Genomic DNA, 18,836 nt, shown 5'->3' with positions numbered 1-18,836 from the left:
GAGCAGGGATTCCTTGGATTTTGTCTGACGTCAGGAAGGCCCTTAACCCACAAGGATATCTTTCCTCTCCCTGGATTGAAGAGGGTTTGGCCAAAATCCTTCCTCTGTCTCATTTGTACCTTGGATGAACCACGAACACCTTGCACGTGAATCAGGTTAGATCAGGCTTTCTCAGGCTCAGCGCCACCGACATTTAGGACTGGACAGTGTTTGTGGTAGGGGCCTGGCCTGTTAGCATCACTGGGTTCTGGCCTCTCGATGCCGGGAGCTCCCCCAGCCTTCAGCTGTGAGAACCACAAATGTTTCCAGACGTTACCAGGTGTCTCTCAGGGGCAAAAATCGCCCTTAGTTGAGGACCCTTTGCACAACCTGAGACAATACCACTCATGCATTTGGGTGATTCCAGTGATTTTTTTTTTTTTACTTAGAGTTCAAATACATGGACTTTTCTAGGTGTTTGCTTTCCTGTTTGTAAAATGAGCAGATATCCACAGCTTTTTGGGAAAAAAAAATCTCTCAGTGCTTTAAAATCAAACATGAGGATGTAGAACCAAATCCAGTGCAAACCCCTCCCCTCTGGATAGTCTTTGAAAGGCCCGTGCGCCATGGTGTTTGTTTTTACATTCTACAATTGAAGAGGAAAGCAGGACCTTGCATTTTTACCACGCACCCTATGGGCACCCGGTGCTTACTGCTGTCAGAGCAAACTCTGGCCCCCTCCCACGCTCCTAGACCGCCTTCCGGCTCCTCACACGCCGAGGCCCCGAGCCTCTCCTGGAGGGATCCCCTGCTCAGCCCCCCTCCTGGGGTCCTCTCTCCAGCCTGGCCAACCCCCATGTCCCAGCCCAGAGAGAACCAGCTCCGAAGAACCTGCCCCCGTCAACACATCCACAGGTGAGCATCATGATGAAGGTGACACGTCATGTGGGCTGAAAGGGCCATTTCCCACCCCTGACGTTATTCTGTCTGGGTGCTAAGTGACACGGACTTCTCCTGTGTTCACTATCTCAGAATCTCAAAAACTCAATTTCCGGCCACAGCTCTGCCGCAGAGTTCTCTGATGAACACCTGATGGAGGACACAATATCCCCAGCACTGACAGGCGACACAGATAAAGAAAATGGATAAACAGGGAGGCAGACAGCAAATGAACGTGCCATCAACGGGGAGCCCGGATAAAAAGGTGTATCTGTCAACGGCCCCCCTGTTCCCGCTCCCGTGGCCTTAGGAAACCAGCATCAGGCTTTTCCAGGGTTATTGTTTCAGATCGATAAAAATTGCCGAATAATCCTATCTTTCTGGGAGACGGTGTGAGCAGATGCACCAGAATGAGAGGATGGGTATTTGTGCTCACTGGGTCCCAGCAGCCAGGAGATGGTTCCCTGGCAATCAGCAGATGAAGTGTCACGAAAGAAAGAAATACAAGGACTGTTGGTAATCACCTCTGCTTCCTTCCTCCCCGGATCAGGGCTCCCCAGAGCGTGAGATCGGTCGAGGTGATCGACAGAGCCACGGCGTGGGAGGGTGCAGATGGGCACAGGTCCTGGGGGAGCCGTTCTCATGAGCGTCCATGGGGTCGGTGTTTGAGGTGCATGGACATTGGGTGAAGCCACCCGAGTCTCACAAATGAGAAAGCGATTCCCTTTTCAATTCTGTTTGAATTATTCTAATTTCATCCTGCGGAACAGTCTCATTTTGGTATCACTGTATCTTGAACACCTTACACTCAGTAACCTCCCCATTTAACAAAGAAATGGCAAATGTCAGGCTCAGAGCCATAGACTGGCAACAATTTGGATCATGGGATCCTGTGTTTTTATTTATATGGGGATTATCTAAATGCATGTATTCATTAATTCACTGGTATTTGATTAAGTATTTAATAAAGCATTAGTTATTGATAAAAATCATTGACTAGCAATGCATAAATATCTGGTTGATGTCATGAGAGTACTCTCGGAATGTCTGAGTTTAGGAGACATTGTCTGGAGCATTGTGTGTGGAGGGAGATGTTCCTGGCAGGCATGGGAATAAATTCTCATTTTTTGAAGACTTTCTCTTTTTTGGAGCAGTTTTAGATTCACAGCAAAATTGAGAGGAAGGTACAGAGAGTTCCCATGTACCCAAAGTCCGTAGTTTACATTAGGGTTCGCTCTTGGTGTTGTACACCCTGTGGGTTTGGACAAATGTATACAGACACGTGTCCACTGTTGCGGTATTGTACAGAGTATTTTCACTGCCCTTAAAATCCTCTCTGCCGTGTTCACTGACCAAAGTAAATCATACGGCCAACATAGATTCAAGGAGGTCAATAGACTCTTCCTCTTGAAGGGAGGGTTGCAGAGCCACGTGCAAAAGTGTAGATACAAAAGGAGAATTGGGGCTATTTTTAATTGTTCTACACAGCTTCTGTTATATCCCATATATCTGACTCTTTCTACCTATTTATCTATCTGTTTACCTATGCACCCATCCATCCCCCCATCCAACCATCCACCCATCCACCCATCCACCCATCCATCCATCCATCCATCCCCCCATCCACCCATCCATCCACCCATCCACCCATCCATCCACCCATCCACCCATCCACCCACCCATCCACCCATCCACCCATCCACCCATCCACCCACCCATCCACCCATCCACCCATCCATCCATCCATCCACCCACCCACCCATCCACCCATCCATCCATCCATCCCCCCATCCACCCATCCATCCACCCACCCATCCACCCATCCACCCATCCACCCACCCATCCACCCACCCATCCATCCATCCACCCATCCATCCATCCATCCATCCACCCACCCATCCACCCATCCACCCACCCATCCACCCATCCACCCATCCACCCATCCACCCACCCATCCACCCACCCATCCACCCACCCACCCACCCATCCACCCATCCACCCACCCATCCACCCATCCACCCATCCACCCATCCACCCATCCACCCACCCACCCACCCACCCACCCATCCACCCACCCACCCACCCATCCACCCACCCATCCACCCATCCACCCATCCACCCATCCACCCATCCACCCATCCATCCATCCATCCACCCATCCACCCACCCATCCACCCACCCATCCACCCATCCACCCATCCATCCACCCATCCACCCATCCACCCATCCACCCATCCACCCACCCATCCACCCATCCACCCACCCACCCATCCACCCATCCACCCATCCACCCACCCATCCACCCATCCACCCACCCATCCACCCATCCACCCACCCACCCACCCATCCACCCATCCACCCATCCACCCACCCATCCACCCACCCACCCACCCATCCACCCACCCACCCACCCACCCACCCATCCACCCATCCACCCATCCACCCACCCACCCACCCATCCACCCATCCACCCATCCACCCACCCATCCACCCATCCACCCACCCATCCACCCACCCACCCATCCATCCATCCATCCATCCATCCATCACCCATCCACCCATCCACCCATCCACCCATCCACCCATCCACCCATCCACCCATCCACCCACCCATCCACCCATCCACCCATCCATCCATCCACCCATCCACCCATCCACCCATCCACCCATCCACCCACCCATCCACCCATCCATCCATCCATCCATCCATCCATCCATCCATCCACCCATCCATCCATGGAAACTAAAACTCCCAGAAGGTAAGAACTTGCTCAAGAACCCATGATGGCTGAGTAGATCAACTCTCAGTGCCTCCATGACCAATCTTCATGCCCTTAACCACCATACTAGACCCACTTTCTTCTTCACCATGTCTGTCTCTTCTTGCTCACGTTAGATCTCTCATGAACTGGAAAAAAATCAGAACTGGGGTCAGCAGGAAGGTAAGACCAAGGCACTTTTTTCTCCACAAGAGGGAGAAGGAGCGACCTACTTAAGTAATGGAGAAAGGAGACAGCTGGACAGCAAGCCCACTCCCAGCTTTATTTTATAGAAAACAAACTCAGCATTTACGAAAAAATAAGAGATTCATATTTTAGGCTTTTTGGAGGGAACCCAAAAAAAGTAGAAAAAAGGAGTCCCTACACACAGGGAGAGTGAAGAATGAGGAGAAAGCTTGTTGGCAGTGCTTCCTGTGTTGGGGTACATCCTGCTCTGCTCCTGCAGATCCTTCAGAGAGCCCATCCCGCCCCCCGCTCTGTCCCCAAACAAATCAGTCTCTAAATCTCCACACTTCACAGTTTAAGAGCCTTTTTGGAGAGGAATGGGTACACTAGAACAAAACATCTGATGTGGCAATTTAGTTTGGTTTTTAATTATAAGTCACTTAAATAGTCCATGGCCTTTTTAAGGACATGGAACCAGTACTCTTTCTGGGATGTTCTACTCCAGTGGGGCCTTTTGAGGGTGATTTCACCTGGTCCTGGAATGAGAGGGTTAAAATGGAAGTGCAGACACATCCCTCAAAGAGAGAGGGGCCAGCACCCTTGCTCCCCGGGGCCTCAGAACAAAGCCTCTGGTGGACAACAAGGGGGGATGCTGTTTCTTTGAAAAGCCATCTTGACAACCCAAGCCCATTTGGCTGCAGCACCACCGGAGGCAGCTTTGATCTGCTAGCCAGGGTCCCTGCCGGGAAAAGGATTAGGGGAGCTTCCAGAGGAGAGAGGCTCAGGTCGCCCCATATGCTGGATGGGCCGCACCTGCTGCCTTCAGAGGACGGCCAGCAGGGGAGTGTGGGGCGGCTGGAGGAAGAGAGAACTTTCTGCTCTCTCTGTGTATGAATGGGGGCCCGTTTGCGTTTCTGGGCTGGTTTTCAAAGACAAGGGCACAGCCGTGGACTTCGGGGGGCTTTGCAAAGTCAGCCACTGGGCCCTTTACCCTCTTTGTCCTGTGCGTGTAGCGAGTCCGTAGTGAGCCGCCCACAGTGTAAGAGGAAGCCATATAGGGGATCTTTGGAGAGGAGAACCTTCGGGCAGCAAGGAGCCTGCTGGTTGGATGGCTGCCCAGGTCTGTGATGGACAGAGGAGGGCAGAAAGGCAGGGGTGATGCCTGATGATGGGAGCCCACCGCGGTGCTGAGCTCCAGCCCCCAGGGTAGGATGGCTTACCAGGCTGTGGATTCCGGTCAGAGCTTTCCAACTCAGATGCACCTGCACAGTTACAAGCAGGTAACTGAACTGCTGAGTGACTTCTCCCCTTGTTCCCCGGTGGGCATAACACCTAGACGTTGCCAGGTCCTCTCATGTGTAAAGAGAAGCTGGAGACCCAGATACTTCCCAGTTGTTCAAGATGGTTCCCATTCTTAGTGATCTTCTAAAATACTGTGGGCTGAACAGAGCCCATCCCCAGGCTGGATTGCATGCCTTAAGCCAGCAGTTTGTAGTATCTCCCAGTGCGCCGTGTTTCCTTTTGACTTTATGAATTTGTTGTTATGCAAAAGATTTTTAAAAATTTTTGCATAGGGAAGTTTATCACTTTTTTTAAAATTGCATTTGGATTTTGAGTCATAATTAGAAAGCTTTCCCTACACCCAGCTCATGAAGGCGTTCATCCGTTGTCTTCTTTTAGTACTGGAAATTTTTATTTCCTTATGTCTAGATCACTGATTCACTTGACGTTTATTCTTGTGTGTGGTGTGAGGTATGGATCTAATTGTGTCTTTTTTTTTTTATAATTGTATCTTTTGTTTCAAGTGGCTAGCCATTTGTCCTAGAACCATATATGAAAAAGTCTCTCTTTGCCTCATGACTTGGGTGCTGTCTTTATCACATGCTAAATTTCCAGGCGTACGTGAGTTTATTTACGGACTCATCCATTCCATTGGTTTGTTTTTCTATTCATGTACCCGTATCATTAAATATGCTTTAAACTCATGCAAATTTTTAATAAACATCCCAACTCCACACTCGTGGGTATCTTGCCAGCTTTCTGCTCAGTGACATTATGAAATCATCACTGTTCAACCATTTCTAACGTGCAAAAATCTACATTTCGTTGGCTTCAACCTAATACAAGTATATAATTTGTAGAGCATATAGTCCTTTACTGGCTGATTCCAGGAGTACCATGGAAATTCTAGCCAAGCGGGCTTCGGAACGTTCTCCTCATTTCTAAATTGCTTACAGACCTACTGTCCACGGAGTCCAGCAATAACCGCATCTTTGTCTTTTTCTTTTCTTTCTTTGCCCCCTGAAGTGATAGAGGGCCGAGGGGTCACAGACAACGTGCCACGGTTCTCCTCGCTGCCGCCCTTCCTGCCTGTGAGCTACCATATCCTTGGGGCGGAGACCTCCTTCTTCCTGAAGGAGACCAACCAGGACGTCGTGCGCAACTCCAGCCTGCACACCAGGGTGGAGTCCTTCTTCACATACAAGGCCAAGAGGCCCCCAGTACTCAACGCTAGCTACGGGCCCTTCTCTGTGCAGAAGGTCGTGCCTCTGGAACTGATGGTCACTTCGAACTTTCTAGGTCCAACCAGTAAATTCGGTCTCAACTGGAAACTGAAGGCGCACATCCTGCGGGACAAGGTGTACCTGAGCCGGCCCAAGGTGCAGGTGCTGTTCCACGTGCTGGGCCGGGACTGGGCGGCGCAGAGCCCCGGCGAGAGGCTGCCCTGCCTGCGCGTGTTCGCCTTCCGTGAGACCCGGGAGGTGCGGGCCGGCTGCCGGCTGCAGGGGGCCCTGGGGCTGTGCGTGGCCGAGCTGGACCTGCTGGCCGCCTGGTTCGGGCCCCCGAGCGTGGTGGCCGGGAGGAAGAAGGCGCCCGGGCCGCCCGAGGGGAGCCCCGTGGAGCTCTACTACTCCGTGCAGCCGGGGGATGTGCGCGGGGACTGTGCGGCCGGCGACGTCCGGAAGGGCAACGCCATCCGGCCGGGGAAGGACGGGCTGGACGAAGCTGTGCCCCACCTGCAGAGGATCGGGAGCGTCTTCCTCTACCAGACGGGCAGCAGACCCGCACTGAGTGAGCTGCGTTTGGACAGCAACGTGGCCATCTGGCTGCCCTCCCGGCCAGTCAAACAAGGAGACGTGGTCACGGCCTATGTCACCATGGCCAGCAATTCCACCGTGGACCTCTTCATCCTGAGGTAGGTGCCCAGGGTGGCCCCGGGCAGTCTTGTGTGTGCTGCCTGTGAGGTGGGGCTGGACGCCTGGGGTTTCGCTACCTTCAGAGACCCTCCGGCTTCACAGTGAAGCCGAATTCTGCACTCGGCAGTGCCTCTTACATTATGGATTAGGGGACGGGGGGAGGGGGCCAGAAACGGAATCCAAAAGGAGCAAGGGTAAAGGAATCACTGTCTTTTGACCTTGAGTTGTCATCGAACTTGGAGAAGGATGTGATTTTTCTTTAGCTTTGAATTCTTTTGTAGATACACAGATACTTGTTGCATGAATGCGAGTATATTTTTGCAGAGCCCAAGAAGAGATGTAGGGTTTATGATATTTATGATATTTTTACTTTGGGTGTATGTGTGGAAAAAGGCAAGGATGCATGCACCCTTTAAAAAAATTTTTTGGTGAGGTTCAGTGTTGCCAAGTCGGGGCTGTGGGAACCTCAGTTCCTGAGCACAGCGCAGCTGTGATTAAAGGAGTCCGCCCAACAGAAAATTATTGCGCAGAGGTATTCCATCTCCTAATAAAAGAGAGAACAGAAAATAAATTGAAACAACAGAATAACCCACCTGCCGTCACCGCTGCTGGCTCAGCAGATTTTGCGAGTTCTAATGGGGCTACTGTGTCACTGCATGATGCTTCTGAGGTCGGTCCGGGAGCATCTGCTCTCCGAAGATTATCAATACCGGAGAAAAGCCACTTACAGCAAATCCTCTTAAAATGTGGACCAGAATTTCATAATAATGAGAAAATATTTGAGGTTTATTTAAAAGATAAAGATGATAAAAGTTGTGGGTTTTTTTTTCTATTCTAGTGAAGAAGGACTTAGTTCATAATTACGACTCTTCCTTGGTTCTTTCTTAAAATAAAAAAATTAATCGCATGTTGAATGAATTGCTTGGGAAAATATCTGCAAAATAGAATGATAGCATTTTATAGCGTATTTCTTTTTGTTTAAGTTTTCTCCTATAATGTCAAGAATGGTCATTTTTAAAAGCTTTGTTTGTGTTTGTTTTCACAAAATGCACTCCAGGTGTTTCTCAAGGCATTTCTTCATCCTTTAGATTTGAATAATGCTCTTCTAGAATGTCTGTCTGGTCACCGTCCTTGTCATGTTTTCTTTCAACTTTTAAGCGGGCTCATTTGACCAGATCCTCCCTTGCCGGTGTGTTCTGGATAAGATCGAGCATGTCTACACTGTGATCAGTGATGGTATGAAATCCTCCAACGTTCGCAAGAGACAAAGTTTGCCCTGCAGGGGTTCCCATTATGTCCATACTCTCAGCCTCAGTGTCCAGCCAGGCACCTGCTGAGTGTGGGAGGAGGGACGCCCCTCCCCGTCAGGGCGCCGGTGGAAGTGTCCGCCTTATAACAGGCCAGGAAAGCAAATGTTTAGATAGGAGGATCCGGGTTTTGCTTCCTCCTGCCTTGGCTGGGAAAGACACTGATCCGCAAGGTTTGAGTTTTTTTTTTTCCCTGGGTCCCTCGGCACACTCTGTTTCAGATCATTTCATTGTAAAATAAGTATATACAGCCCTGGCTTTGGAAAGTAGATGCAGAAGACAGGGATGATGCCTGGATGGTGCCACGCTTCACGATTCCAGAGTCATAATTATCTTCACACTTAGACTGATCCTTAACTTCGCTTTCAGAAATGCAGGCTCTGTGGTCCACCCGGGGCAGGTTTGAGTAAGTCACCAGGTCCCTGGGTCCCAGGAGGTGCAGGGTCTTCAGCTGTTGGTGGGCCCCCCAGACCTGCTTTGTTGGACAGGAGGGGATGTTTTCTGTATTTGTCGTCATCTCGGCAGGAACGGTGGTGAGGATCAGCTCCTGCAAACAGTTGGCTCAGCTCTGAGCCTGTCTCCTGCACTTCCTGGCTGTGGGACTGTGGGTACCTCTGCCCCTCATCTCTACATCGGATATCTTCACGGCACCTCCTGCTGTAGGGGTGGGAGGCCCCCGAAGGCCAATATTTATTTCTAAGGTGCTTATGACGGTGCCTGGCCCATAAAAAGTATGTCTGTGAATGTTGAGTGTCACTAATGGGGGTTGTGTTTAAACATCCATCAAAACTTCCCTAAGCGCTGAATTCTGTTTCAGCAGTAAAGGGACCCCATGCCTTGCCTAAAACCATAGCCACCAGGTCTGTTCTCCATGCTGTGTTGATGCCCACCTCGCCGTGATTTTGTTTAAAGAGCAAAACTGTTTTGTTTTGTTTTTTAATGACAAGCGCTTTGGAGCACGGAGGGTGGTGATGGCCTGGTTTTGGGGTGGGTGTTGCTCAGGGCCGTGAGGTGCAGCCACCCTGTTTCTGCCTTCCCGATCGTTCCAACACAGACCTGAGCCCTGGGGGAGAGGCAGAGGAGACACGGGGTCCCTGACGTGGGGCCGAAGGGTGCCGCTGCCATGACTGATGGGCAGAGTGTGGGGGAAGCAGGTTTTCCCTTCCAGAGAACATAGTTAATTGTGACTTAGTTAAAAATAATGTTTATTTTTCAATGAATTGTTTCAAGGATAAAATATTCAGTAAGAGAATGCAAGAGGTTGTACACAGACAGTGACTGCACGTGAGTGCATGTGCTCACGAGACCCACGTGCCTCCAGTGGCCTCCAGCCGTGGCTGTGGGTTGGATCGCAGGGAAATCCATCTTGCCCGTCGCAGGGACCTTTCTACTGAGAAATTCGGGGAGCCTGCAGGAGAACTTGAAAGACCTCTGCTGACTGTGAAATCCAGAGGCGTTCTCCTTCATCACCTTGTACAATGGTGTTGATGACAAGGCTATATTTGGAGACAGCCAGGATGTTTTAGGGATTTTTATAGGGCCAGTAGCTTATTTGGGAACCTGGCCGAGGCCTCCTTTATAAGATCGTTTTCACGAATGATGCTGTCTTCCATGGGCCCAAAGTATCAGCCTGCTTTTGGCTCGCAACTTCATGAATTTAATCCAAAGGCGTCAAGGTGTGGAAAGTTGAAGCTTTGTTTCCTGTAGTCATAGTGATTTGGGAAACCTATTTGAGAAAATAAGAAATCATGATCGCCAACATAAATGAAAAACGCCTAACCAGATGTGTTCCACAGACGCCTCGAAGTGTGTCCGGTCACGGGAGTAGGCCCCTTGGCCCTTGGCTTAGAGCAAAGCACAGAGCAAAGGCCCAGCAGATATTTATGGAATTCATGCAAAACCAAATACTTGCTATCAAACCTAGATCATAAACGTTCCTTTTCATGGATGTTTTCCTTCATGACTGACTGAGGCTTCTTAAAATCAATCTCAAGATTCCTTACAGCAAGCAGGGGCATGCCTCGCTATTCTGACGGCTTCCAGAATACACCGACGATCAGAGCCATCAGTCCTGAAAATGCCTTTTGCCACCCCCCGTGCCTGGATGCCATGAAGGCCTCAGGATGCCGAGGATGGCGCTTGCCCCAGACCCCTACTTCCTCGAAGCTCTGTGTTAGACGCAGTTTGCACAACTTCTTCCCGTTTGGGATCGATGTTCACTTTATCTCAGTGAGTCTTGACCTTGCAGGCCACTAGAGGGGAGAGCGGGGGAGGCCACTGCACCTCAGCCTCGTCACTAAGTAACTGGAATTGATGCCTACAAGGCAAAGGAGGTGGCTCTGTCCTCTGTACCTGAGAGCAGGCTTGCTTCGTTGTGTCCACAAAGTTGAGGTTAAAAAAAAAAAAAAAAAAAAAAAACAGAAGTTAAACCGATGAATCACTAAAGTTTATTGTGAACACACCCAAAAGACAGTCTGTACACCAGGAGCCCTGGAAGCAAAGCTGGAATGAGGCTTGGAGTTGGAGGGGAGGTGGGGGAGGGGGGTGCGGTTTGCATCTATGTTAGAAAGCAGGCACTCCCAGAGCCTGGAGGTGGGGACCAACTATTCTTCCTGGGCATTTTTTACAATATGAGAATTTTCTTAAATGAAAGGAAAGGGGTTAGTGGTGACCTCCTGTCAATTTGGGGGAAAAAATTAATGCTTATGATTTTCCGAGGCATAAGCAAGCAATGACCCAGGTCAAGTTGGCCTCGCTTGTCTTGCCAAGCGAGCTGAATTAAGCTTTGCTTGTGTGACGAAACTGGGTTTGTCAGCTCAAGGAGTTTTTAAGGCTGGGCTCTGTTGTTGGTGGGTGACTTTAACATCCCCCCCATTTTGGGTCAGTCCCTCAGTGAACTGAGAGCGTGAGCAGCTGGTACGGCGTTCCGGTCACTACCCCTGATGACACAGCTGAGCTGAGGACTCCCAGGGCCCCCTCTGCCAACAGGGGCATCACCATCTCGCACATGGGTGGTCGGATCATTGAGTTCCCCAAGGTGTCTGATCCTGGTGGACATCATGTGATGTGTGAGTGACCGTCAAGGGGCATTTAAAACGCTTGGGAGGAGACAGAGGTCAATCTCACAACCTTAGGACAGGAGTAGCCAAAGAATGAACCCCCTCCCCCCAGAGCAGATCCTGAGAAGCCAAGATCTAACCAACTAAGCAGCTCCAATGGGTTATAATCAGATTCAGGTTTACCTGTCGAAGTTAAACCACAACACGAGGTATTAGCAATCGCCTCTCCTCATGGTCACTTAGGGCCGGATGAACATGAGAATGATTCATTTCAGGACGTGGTACTGTAACCAGGTCTAAACCAGGTCTCTGGCTGATGGGAGCAATCAGTCATTTAATAAGAGACATCTCTTTGGAAATATAAGAAAAGCAAAGGTTGATAATCCGAGTGGATTATAAACAGCCAGTTGAGAAATTTTCTAGATTTGAGTTGGAAGCGTCTTCAGAGGGTGCAATGAGGTTGGCGGCTTCAGTCCCAGGGGGTCTCCCTGGTTGGTGATGTCATGGGCGTTTCCATCCGGTAGCAGCCACGAAGGTTGTCCGGGAGTGTTCTGCATGGTGATTTCTCTGACGTTTACACGTAGATCACAAAGCCTCGGAAACAATTAACAATGAGAGTCTGATCATGGGTATGCTCTAGTTTTCCATCTGAAATATAATTTTTGTAGTTATTTCATTTTTATCAAAGATAGGGTGAAACTCATTTGTTTGTAAAAAAAATAAGTCTAGTCTTCTTAAACTTGGATGATTGACATCAACGTAGTAAGGTTACTGATTCTGTGTCTGTTATCAAATATGATAGTCAGTAATGGCTCTGATCACATCTAAGGGGTGTCACTGGATCCCTGAGGTCAATCTCAGTTCTTTAAAAGTGTCTGATAACAAGGAATCTCAGACCTTTAAAGTGTCTTTATGCCAAGAAGCCAAGCTATGGACTTGTGTAATTGAGTCCCATTGCAAAGGAACAGATTCTCACTGAGCTTATTCTAATACATACATTGTCATGAAGAATGAGAATATTTAATCAGAGTTTCTGAATTCTGGAGAGATCCAGTAGGGAGAAAAAGGGAAATGTTTCAGTCTGGGTTTACAGTCGTATGCTTTAGCAAATTGCTGCAAGTTATAAATGTCTTAAAAGAGAGGAGGAAAAGGGTCCTTCCAATCTGGAAAACAAAATATTAAAGAACCAGCAGTGTTTTTAAACAAAGTCATCAAGATTCTAATCCCTCCGTCCATTCATTCAGTCTCCCGTAATTAATTCTTGCTTTGCTTCCTCTGGGTTAGCGGCTTTATGAATCCGTCTGTTCCCCATTAGCATTTGAGAAGTTCTTGCCGAGTTCAGTGTTGTGGTCTTAAGGTTCTCAGACACCTGTGTTCTGGAGGTCTGGTCGGGTCTCCCGTGGGTCTCCCTGAAGATGCGGGACTTGGTTCTGTGGTTGAGTATGTGCACTCAGAGAGAAATCATCAAGAGCAGAACAGGAGCTGTGTGTGTGACGGGAGACTTAGACCAACCATGACAGTTGAAGGTCTAGGGGTTTCCCCAGTGTCTGGACTCCTGTGGACCTCGGGTGGTCCCCACACATCCAGCCCACGACGAGCCACCAAGCTGTCCCCCAAGGCAAGCCGCCTTCCGCACCAGCCAGCCCCACACCAAAGCACCCACAGGAATCTCCACATCTCCCTTTCTGTTCCTTCTCCCGGGCCGTGTGAGCTTTCTCAGGAGCACCTGACAACTGAGCAGCAATTTGCGAGGCTGCTCTGCCCTTTCTTTCCTGGGTAGATTTCGTGTGCTGGCCCTGATAATGGAGCCCTCGGGGCATAAATCCGAAGAGATGATTTTTCTTTTCTAAGTAAAACACTCCGAAGTAAGGAGGTAGTCTTCCCAGAACAATAAAAAGGGAGCAGAGGAGAGATACTCTACGTTGTGGAACTACTCGCGTTGTCGGGGCAGGATGGCAGAATAAGGGAGCGGGGCGGGGGGTGCCCTCGGCTGGGGCACAGACGGCGCTCGGATGTGGGGCTCCTGACTCATGCGTTCTGTTCCGGTTGGACTGGTGGATGCTTGCCCATTCTTGCTAACAACTGGTGCCCCCCCCACCCTAATCCAAACAACGTCCTGTGCCCTTAACAGCCTCTCTACGTTCCCAGCATCATCCAATAAATAAATAAAAAGATAAAGGGCGGAAGCAGCGAAGAGGCTTTTAAAGCGACGACCTAAAGGGACTTTGCATGCAGGGGTATTGGGAGAGGTGTTATTTTTCCAAGCAGGATGCGATGTGTCGGTGGACTCATTCCTAGAAGCTAAATGGGAAGGAGTGCCTGGAGGGCTCATAGACTGGTTGTCCACTCCCCTAAAAGGATTCTGCAATGCGGGCCTTTTATAGGTAAACCCGGTTCCCAGCCAGCCCAAGGTGGAGGGCACGGTGCTGGGCTTGCACTGGTGGGCGGCGGGTGGGATCCGCGGAACCTGTCTCTCCTGAAAGACTGAAGCCGATTGGGGAGCTCCGCACTTTAGTCCACTTACACCTAATTATACCCCAAACATACACAAATACATAAACACACACAGCAGCATTATCCATAATGGCCAAAACGTGGAAACCACCCCCATGTCTACCCACCGGCAAATGAGTAAAGCAAAATGTGATCTGTCCGTGTAATGGGATGTCGTGCGGCCACAGAAGGGACTGAGTTGGCGATCCGGGCCACGGCGTGGATGGAGCTTGAGACCGCGATGCTGAGGGAAGAAGCCAGGCACTCACGACCCCGGCCGCCGGGTTCGCTGGTTTTGGCGAGAAGCTAACAACGCGGGCTTTCAGTGCAGTCTCTGAATTTAAACACGTGGACAACGGAATCACATCTCAGCACCTCCACGCAGACCTGGGGACCCGATGGTGACCCTGGGCTGAGCTGTGTCTCCTGGTCTAAGTCGTGGCTCCAAGCACCAGTATATTTGTTTCCTATGGCTTCTGGAACAAACTTCCCCAAACGGGGTGGCTTAAAACGTCAGAAACGTGATCTCTCAAGGTTCTGGAGGCAGAAGCCTGAAGTTGGGGTGCTGGCTAGGCTAAGCTTCCTCCGGGGCCTCCGGGGGGCAGGGATTTGGGGGATCTTCCTCTGCCTCTTCCTCCTTCCGCTGGTGCCTCGGCTCCCGGCTGCATCGCTCCCGCCCTGCCTCTGTCCTTACACACTGTCCCCTCCTTGTCCCTCTGTGTCCATGTCTCACATGCCCTCGCCTTTCCTTGCAAGGATCCCATCCAGAGATCAGGGGCTTGTTACACCTGCAAAGACCCTGTTTCCCAGTGAGGCCACGTTCTGGGGTCCCGCATGGACGTGAAGTGGGGGAGGCCCACTCCGGAGAGGGCAGGACCACCCCCATGCATTTCGGAGCCTTGCCGCATGTCATCCTGGGAACTTTGAATTGCTGCGTGCCCCTTGGCACCTCTGACTGGTGGGAGAGCAGAGCCTCCAATGGGATTTGGAGCCTTCACCACGTGGAGAGCACGCCCTTCTGTGCCCGGTGCACCTGTGCCTGCTCTCAAACCCTCCTGCTGATTACTGACCACCGCCTGCACACGTGCGGTTGTAACTGAATGTCGGGGAGCTCTTTTTTATCCTTACTTGATCCCCTTTGTGTCCAAGGGTATGCAAAAGCCTGAAAGGCAATTTCCAGATCCCTGGCTCACCCCTGAAAGATTTGGCTCTTCATTTCCAACTAGGCACCCATCCCCCAGGTCAGGTAGAGCCCTCAGGAATGACCCGAATGTCCCAGACTTCGTCATTAGGAACCCCAAACGCAGTCGGGTTTGCACTGACTGCAAATTTGGAGCTAATTCAGACAATTCTGGAAACTCGTTTTCCCACACTCCGTCTAAAATTCATTTCCCTGTTGAATGTCTCCGAAGGAAAGGTTTGTTTTCATTTTGTTCAGCTTGTCATTTTAAATGTATTCTTCTGGAACAGAGAAAAGGAACAATTTTCTTTCTGCTTGGGAAGAAGTGAAGAAATAATGTTTCCTGCCCAGGGCCCCCTCCCCAGCTCCCCCCCAACACATCTGTGTTGCCAGGCAGCCCGGCTTTGGTGAGACATTTGACTGTTGTGGGAAAAACATTTACACATAAAATTGACTCCAGCTCTCTGAAAAGAGAAAGGGAGTAGAGCCTTCCTGACCGAGACCTGCCTCCTTTATGCCACACTCTTTAACGGATTTAAGAGTCATCTTAGTTTTCAAAATAAAAGAAAATTAAAATTAAAAAAATAAAAGGCATCTTCATTTTCTTCGAGCTTCCCGGATCACAGTTCTGTCTGTCGCAAACACTTTACCACGTGCATAAGGGGACTTGTGTACCTGGGCATTCTTAGGCTAGGGGGTGAGTAATAATTGCAGTAGGAGTGTTGGATACTCCACTGTACCAGAGTCCTGGGGTAGTTTTTTTTAAGATTTTTATTTTTAAGTAATCTCTACACCCAACGTGGGGCTTGAACTCACGGGCCCGAGATCAAGAGTCACATGCTCCCCCGACTGAGCCAGCCAGAAGCCTCCATACTGGGGTATTTTTTTTTTAAGATTTTTAAAAATTTTCTTAGAGAGAGAAAGAGAGAGAGAGCAAGCCGGGAGAGGGGCAGAAAGAGAGGAAGAAGCAGACTCTGCACTGAGCAGGGAGCCCGATGCAGGACTCGATCCCAGGACCCTGAGATTATGACCTGAACCAAAGGCAGATGCTCAATCGACTGAGACACCCAGGAGCCTCTGAGGTATTTTTAAGTGTTGATTTGCTGCTGTTTTGCTTGGTGTCGTGGCATTACTGCAGGGTTCCTTAATATGGGAAATCTGAACCATTGATGTCTTGCAACCCCAAGAGTTATTGGGTGAATTAAAGTCTCGGATAGGGTGACAAGGCTTACCTGTTTCTTTTTTTTTTTTTTTTAAGATTTATTTATTTATTTTGAGAGAGTGAGAATGAGAGAGAGAGAGAGAGTACATGAGAGTGGGGAGGGTTAGAGGGAGAAGCAGACCCCCCGCCGAGCAGGGAGCCCGATGCGGGACTCGATCCCGGGACTCCAGGATCATGACCCGAGCCGAAGGCAGTCGCCCAACCAACTGAGCCACCCAGGCGCCCAAGGCTTACCTGTTTCTAAAGCATTCCAATTGCATTACCCCTTCCTTGTTCAGAACCTTCTTTGGAACCTCATTTCTGTTTTAACTCCCATTCCCTGCCTTCCTAGACATGTTGAGCATATTTTCTTATATTTACAAGTCCTCTTTGTGGTCAGCTGGGCTCCAGTCTACTTTCAGAAGGGTGGTGCCCTTTTTTTTTTTAAAGATTTTATTTATTTATTCATGACAGACAGAGAGAGAGAGAGAGAGAGAGAGAAGCAGAGGGAGAAGCAGGCTCCCAAGGAGCAGGGAGCCCGATGCGGGACTCGATCCCAGGACCCCGGGATCATGACCTGAGCTGAAGGCAGACGCTTAACCATCTGAGCCACCCAGGCGCCCGGGGGATGCCCTTTTTTATTTAGAAAGGAGGAGATCCTGCACATGGGGACGTGAAGGCAATGAGGAGGATGTGGTGTAGGAGGGGTGGAAGCGGGAGCGAGGCGGGCTGTGAATGTCAGGCCCAATTACCAGCCATTTCCGCAGGTGAGCCCAGCGACCTCGCTTCCCCCAGGGCTGGGGTCGCGTTGTCCCTCGCCGTCTTTCCTCATATTCCCAAGGCTGACCTTGCTACCTCAGCCTATCTTGTGCCGCCTAGGGCTTTCTTCCTCTGTCCCTTTACTTCGGCAGCATCGGCTAGAGGGACCAGCATGCTCAGACCTGGAGAGTGGCTGTCACTCGGGTGGGGCCGCTTGTGAAGACAATGACTAGAAGAAGATGAAGACCGTATCTCACATTCCCCTAAAATACCAGCATCCTCTGGCGTTTTGTTCTGGTACTGTGATCACTTTGGACATGCTTTCCTGAAGAAAGCATCTCTTCTGAATTTCTCAGGGGGACCTTGAAGAAATGGAATTCACTACCACATAAAGGAATGCACATGCCTTTTTAGAGGCTCTTGTCCACTGCTTCCTGGGTCAGACCCATTGCTCCCGAGAAGCCATACCCTCGCTCCTCCTGGGTCTGCTGTTTGGATGGCACTGTTGGGCTTCTAGAAAATCATGTTTGCATAGTGTTCGGCAAGTCCTCGTTCACAACATGCCATGCGGTTCTCTCAACAACCCATTCTGAGATTCAGTCTCTCTCACTCCATCATCCAAACCCCTGTCTTCATGCTGTCCCAACTCCTGCTGTCTCCCTCCACGGTGACTCCAGTGGTTCCCAGTTCATACAACATTTAGAGGTTGAGAGTACACGTCTCCTACAATGAAATACCACCTCACACCCGTTAGGATAGCTGCTGTTGAAAAAGCAGAAAAGAACAGGCATCAGTGAGGACATGGACCAATTGGAACCCTTGTGTCCTAAGGATGGGAATGCAAAATGGTGCCGCTCTTGTGAAAAACAATATGGCGGTACCTCAAAAACTCAAAATAGAATTCCCGTATGATCCAGCAATTGCACTTCTGTGTATATGCTCCAAAGAACTGAAAGCAGGATCTTGAACAGACATTCATATACCCACAGCAGCATTACTCACAAAAGCCGGGAAGTGGAAACAACCTAGCTGCCCATCCATGGATGAGCGGATAAACAAAGGGTAGGCTACCCATACGGTGGAATGTGAATCAGCCATAAAAAGGAAGGGGATTCTGACACCTGCTGCAGTGTCCTTGAGGACATTATACAGAGTGAAATAAGCCAGTCATAAAATAGGCAGAAGACATGAACAGACACTTCTCCAAAGAAGACATGCAAATGGCTACCAGACACATGAAAAAATATTCAACATCATTAGCCATCAGGAAAATTCAAATCAAAACCACATTGAGATACCACCTTACACCAGTTCGAATGGCGAAAATTGACAAGGCAAGAAACAACAAACGTTGGAGGGGTTGTGGAGAAAGGGGAACCCTCTTACACTGTGGTGGGAATGCAAGCTGGTGCAGCCACTCTGGAAAATAGTGTGGAGGTTCCTCAAAAAGTTAAAAATAGAGCTACCCGATGATCCACCAATTGCACTACTGGGTATTTACCCCAAAGATACAAACGTAGTGAAAAGGAGGGCCACATGCACCCCAATGTTCATAGCAGCAATGTCTGCAATGGCCAAACTGTGGAAGGATCCGAGATGCCCTTCAACAGATGAATGGAGAAAGAAGATGTGGTCCATATATACAATGGAATATTACTCAGCCATCAGAAAGCATGAATACCCAACTTTTACATCAACATGGATGGGACTGGAGGAGATTATGCCAAGTGAAATAAGTCAAGCAGAGAAAGTCAATTATCATATGGTTTCACTTATT

The 18,836-nt window shown here is 49.7% G+C and overlaps 1 protein-coding gene across 1 annotated transcript in view; it reads left to right on the top strand.

Moving 5' to 3' along the window:
* TMEM132C (transmembrane protein 132C) overlaps positions 1-18,836 on the top strand; it is a 319,945-nt gene that overhangs the window by 101,565 nt on the left and 199,544 nt on the right. Inside the window, exon 2 of the mRNA XM_027575182.2 lies at positions 6,171-7,059. Within this exon, the coding sequence (XP_027430983.2) occupies positions 6,171-7,059 (889 nt within the window). The remainder of the gene's footprint in view (positions 1-6,170; positions 7,060-18,836) is intronic.

The sequence above is a fragment of the Zalophus californianus genome, chromosome 14 (assembly GCF_009762305.2).
Source record: "Zalophus californianus isolate mZalCal1 chromosome 14, mZalCal1.pri.v2, whole genome shotgun sequence".
Lineage (NCBI taxonomy): Eukaryota > Metazoa > Chordata > Mammalia > Carnivora > Otariidae > Zalophus > Zalophus californianus.
The sequence above is the reverse complement of the archived record's forward strand: the minus strand, read 5'-3'. Positions and strand labels throughout refer to the sequence as shown.